The 5,150-nt window shown below is 43.4% G+C and overlaps 1 protein-coding gene across 1 annotated transcript in view; it reads left to right on the forward strand.

Annotated features, from left to right (window-relative positions):
* The window catches only part of LOC123512420 (inter-alpha-trypsin inhibitor heavy chain H5-like), a 116,600-nt gene extending 111,658 nt beyond the window's left edge, over positions 1-4,942 (forward strand). Inside the window, 5 exon segments of the mRNA XM_045268819.1 lie at positions 367-966; positions 969-1,426; positions 1,519-1,691; positions 3,375-3,453; positions 4,076-4,942. Coding sequence (XP_045124754.1) covers positions 367-966; positions 969-1,426; positions 1,519-1,691; positions 3,375-3,453; positions 4,076-4,265 — 1,500 coding nt within the window. The 3' untranslated portion in view covers positions 4,266-4,942.
* The last annotated feature ends 208 nt before the right edge of the window (positions 4,943-5,150 follow it).

Here is a 5,150-nt window from a genome sequence, read left to right on the forward strand (position 1 = left end):
CTAACGTTTCTCTTTATTTTTTTCATCTATACACTGTTTTTTTTCTCCCACAAATTTCAATACATTTCATTTGTTTTTCATTTAGTTTTCTTTTCACACACTCCTTTCACTTCCTCATACCTTCTTTCTACTTCCCTTATCTTCTTTCCTCCCAAATATATCTCCTGCTCTTCTCCCAGTTTTCCCTTCACACACTCCAATATATCCTGTCTTTATCCTTTCCTCTCCTCACACACTGTTTCCCACAAAATCGATCAATACATCACCTGAGCAACTAACTAACTGCACCAACGATTTCATCTTCTCACCTGCAATTACCGTGCCAGACTTCCTAAGCCTTCTCTTGACCTTCACCGTCTTCCCAAGGTGGACGGCGTGTCTCCCTCCCTCTGGGGCAAGAGTAAGAAGAAAGGCAGAAAGAGGAACAGGAGAAAGAAGGAACAGCGGATGAAGAGGAAGTCGAACCGAGCAAACAGGCGAAGCAGAAGAGGAAGACGGAACAGGAAAGGACGCAGGTCTTCACGTAATAAGCAGAGCAGGAGGAGGGAAAGAAGAAGCCCCTATCCACGTGTTCCTGGGGTTCCTCAGGGTCAGAGTCCAAGGAAAACTCCTCCACACTATTTCTGGAGGAGGTTAAGCCGTTCCATCCAGTCTAAAGGTTCCACTGAGGGCGAGATCCACTCTCAAGCCACATTCATCCATCCTCATGCCTTCCACCCCTTCACCATTGGGACGCAGACCATGCCACATCCTCTCGCATCCACCCAAGCCCTCCATCCATTCGCTGCACGGTACAGGGTTATGCCACATCCACTACCATACATCCGTGCCCCAAATCAAGTCATTCACCCGTCCCATGCAAGCTCACAGGCCACACATACACACACATCTCCATACACACAGCAAAACCTCATTCATCCACTCCACACAAGGCTAAACAGTAAGCCACACCCAGAAACATCACACACACGCAAAGGCAATCCCTCCACAACCCCCACACACACTCACATCCACAATCACCCACATACACTCAAAAGAACCCATCTCACACAACCCACACGAACCCCAATAATATTCCAACCCCATTAGCATCCACACGCACACTCCACCGCATCACAGCACCACACACGCACTTACAAACGCACTCAAACCCTCAAACTACAAATGAAGTCAAGTATCAAAGTCCACTAGAGTCCACACACTCGCGCCACGTTAGAGAGTCGCCCCGCCACCGCCAAGTCCACCCGCAGGAGGGAGAGTTCACACATCCACAAGCTGGTGTTGATATATCCGCCCCGAGGTTCCTGCACGGGGCGAGGCAGGGGCGTGGCGGGGACCAGGCACAGAGGAAGCAGGAGAGGGAGAGGAACCAACTGCTGAAGGAATGTAGCAAGACACAAAGCTGGAGGAAGTTGGCAGGGAGAAGGTAAGATGGTGGTGGTGGTCATAGTAGTAGTAGTAGTAGTAGTAGTAGTAGAAAAAGCAGCAACTACCCACAAAACCACCTTCCTTCTACAGATACGGCCCTGTCATGGTGTCTCTGAGGAATCACCGCAAGCTGGCCTTCCTGCTGGGGGACGTGGACCTCAGCCTGGTTGTGACTCGCTCCCGCAGCTCCCACGGCCAACACTTCCTCGGCGTGTACCTCGAAAGACACTCATTGCTGTCTCCTAACACCACAGGCATCATAGGTAGGTCTTAACGCCTTCAGTACCATGACGCATTTCCATATCACATTCTGGTTACTATTTGGTGATTTTATACAGATTCAGACACTCATGTGGGGGATTAAAGTAGTGAAGACTGTGGCCATTAATCTTCTGACCTCCATAGACCCTTCCTAATGTCAATAAAATCGTCTAATCGTACACAAATCTCAAGGTAAAAAATGTGTCCGAGTATTGAAGGGATTAACGTTATTTTCCTTGCTTTTTGTTGGTTTGAGTGAGTTGGATAGTAAAAAAGGGAGAGAGAAGACGAAGAGGATTAGACTATTTGCAATTTTAAGTACCTACAGTTTTAATCTCGCATCTCCTAGTGTCTTTACAGATTTTATAGGCAAGTTTTCATGTTTATTTTCTTTAATTTGCGAAGGGTGAGATAGATAGATAGATAGATAGATAGATAGATAGATAGATAGATAGATAGATAGAAAGAGAGAGAGAGAGAGAGAGAGAGAGAGAGAGAGAGAGAGAGAGAGAGAGAGAGAGAGAGAGAGAGAGAGAGAGAGAGAGAGAGAGAGAGAGAGAGAGAGAGAGAGAGAGAGAGAGAGAGAGAGAGAGAGAGAGAGAGAGAGAGAGAGAGAGAGAGAGAGAATTTTCTAGTGTCTCCACGAGTGTCATAGGTAAGTTTTGAGGAGGAGAAAGAAAAAGGGGGAGGAAAAGAAGTGAAGGTGCCAAGAGAGGAAACTTCTCAATACTTTTATTTAGCGAGGCGAGAAAGTCAGTAATGGACATATCGAGTCATTTTCTCCATTAACAGTGATAAAAAAGATAGAAGCAATATTTTATCCCTTTTATTCTGTCTGTCTTTCTGTCTGTCTGTCTGTCTCTCTCTCTCTCTCTCTCTCTCTCTCTCTCTCTCTCTCTCTGTATTATTATTATTATTATTATTATTATTATTATCAATATAATTATTACTATTGTTATTTTCATTATTACAATTTTCGTTATCATTATTAACACTATTACAAGAAGTAGTAGTAGTAGTAGTAGTAGTAGTAGTAGTAGTAGTAGTAGTAGTAGTAGTAGTAGTAGTAGTAGTAGTAGTAGTAGTAGTAGTAGTAGTAGTAGTAGTAGTAGTAGTAGTAGTAGTAGTAGTAGTAGTAGTAGTAGTAGTAGTAGTAGTAGTAGTAGTAGTAGTAGTAGTAGTAGTAGTAGTAGTAGTAGCAGCAGTAGTAGTAGCAATGAAAAAGTGAATAGTACCTAATTAGCTGTATTATTAAAAAGGTGTTTTCACGCTTGTAGAGATAACTAACCAGAATTCTAAATCTCAAAACAGACTTAAATAAGAGTTTTCACGAATCAGCTAACGATTCAAAAAAATATCCTGTATCTAAAACAGGCTCCAACAAGAGTTAATGAGATTTTCAAAAGAGTTTCCGTCATTCAATTAACCAAACATGAATCCTGCAATAACAAGAATGTAGAAAACTAGCACTGAGGATTCCACAATTACAAAAAACTTAAACAAATAAAATAAATAAATAAATAAAAGAACTAGGACTAATGGACCCAAAAAAACACTATTAAGTTCAGTGGCGTTTCAAGAACAGTCCCACAGAGAGCAGAGAGAGAGAGAGAGAGCCATCTAACCAGGCTTCAACAAACACGGCTGGACTGAGACTCTTCCTTTAACAAGCTCACTCATTCCAGGCCAGTTTGTTTACAAGACTGTGGGCACCGTGGGACAGGAGCGGCCGGGGACCACCAACGCCACACACCCTAACTCCAGGTAACTCCACGGCGAACTTCACAAAACTACACCAAAATACAGAACCGCCATGTCAAATTTGTTCGTTATCGAGAGAGAGAGAGAGAGAGAGAGAGAGAGAGAGAGACGTAGCTAGTAGGCCCTCACGTGGCAATCTCTTCACAGTGTTAATAGAAAAGAAAATGGTGATAGGTATAAGGATCAAAGGTACAAGTCCCAGGAGAGGAGGAAAGGGAAGTAAATAATAAGCGATGTCAGAAAAATGTATAACCTCCTTCTTTTCATCTCCTCTCTCCTCCTCCTCCTCCTCCTCCTCCTCCTCCTCTCCATGTATTTGTCTCCGATTCTCTTTTTTTTCACTTTTTATGATTTTTCTGGGATCTCTTGTTTTTCCTAATATCTGAGCTCCTCCCTCTTCTCCATCCCCTCCTCCTCCTCATCCCCCTCCTCCTCCTCCTTCACTTAATCATTTCCCTTCTTGCTCCTCATCGCCCCTTTCCTTCCCTCTCCCTCTTTCTCTCTCCTCCTATACGATGTCCAATATCTTCTTTCCTCACTCCTTCAATCTTGCCTCCATCTATTAATTGGCTACCTCACTGCACTTAATCACTCCTCCTCCTTCTTACACTCCACCTCATTGCAGTGTGCGGCTGGCAGTGGTACAGCTTGGCCCGGAGCGAACTTATCAGGTGTCTGAAGTGAACGCTTACCTGTCAAGCCGGCGGTCACTCCTGCATAAGACTAAGGTCAGCTGTCTCTACATCAAGAACCAAGGGCGTGGGTTGGTGGCTGGCGGGCCTAGTGACTACCTCCGCCCCTGCCTCGCCTGCTGATCCTGTGTGGCGCAGTTGGAATTTTTTCATGGATTTTATGCGGAAGTTTATCTCTCGTATCAAAGCTGGTGTGGATATAATGTTTCCTCTTTGATGCAGTGTGGGAAGTAATCTCTTTCTCTTTCTCTCTCTCTCTCTCTCTCTCTCTCTCTCTCTCTCTCTCTCTCTCTCTCTCTCTCTCATCAAGTACAACGTGATAAGTCTCTTGCATCAAAGCCAGTGTGAAAGTAGTCATCCCTGTCAGACTCTAATGGATGTGAAGCTCCCTTACATCAAGCAGCGTGTGATAATCTTCCTTTGTTCCATACCCAAACTACTGCAGCAAAAAAAAAAAAAAAAAAAAAAAAAAAAAGTTGCATTAAATAGTTCATGAAGCAATTTTTTCTTCCAAAGCAACATAATATTCTCTTCTACCAAGCGCATGAAAATAAAACAAACATTCCCTTTTACCAAACAAAGACGTAAAACATTCCATTCCACCCCGACAAACACAACGCCAAAGTCACACTCTTTACATCAAACACGTGACGAGAAAAAAAAAATGTCAGTTCCCTTCCAGCAAATCTTTACGGAAACATACACAGCAAGTGACACGGAAAACATGAACACTCCTTTTCATCAAACACGTTAACCGTTTCACATTTCCCTTCATTCACCAAAGTCACACTCCTTTTACATCAAACACGTGATGAAAAAGAAAAAAAAAAGTCAGCTCTCTTCCTGCAGACCTTTTACGGGAACATACACAACAATTGACACTAGAAAGAAAATCACTCTTTTACACCAAACACATTAACCACTCCACGTTTTCCTTCATCTAACACAACGTTCAAAGCATTCCTTCCCTTTACATACACCACCAAAGACATTCCTCACACTAAACAC

This window comes from Portunus trituberculatus, chromosome 33 (assembly GCF_017591435.1).
Source record: "Portunus trituberculatus isolate SZX2019 chromosome 33, ASM1759143v1, whole genome shotgun sequence".
NCBI classification, from domain to species: Eukaryota; Metazoa; Arthropoda; class Malacostraca; order Decapoda; family Portunidae; genus Portunus; species Portunus trituberculatus.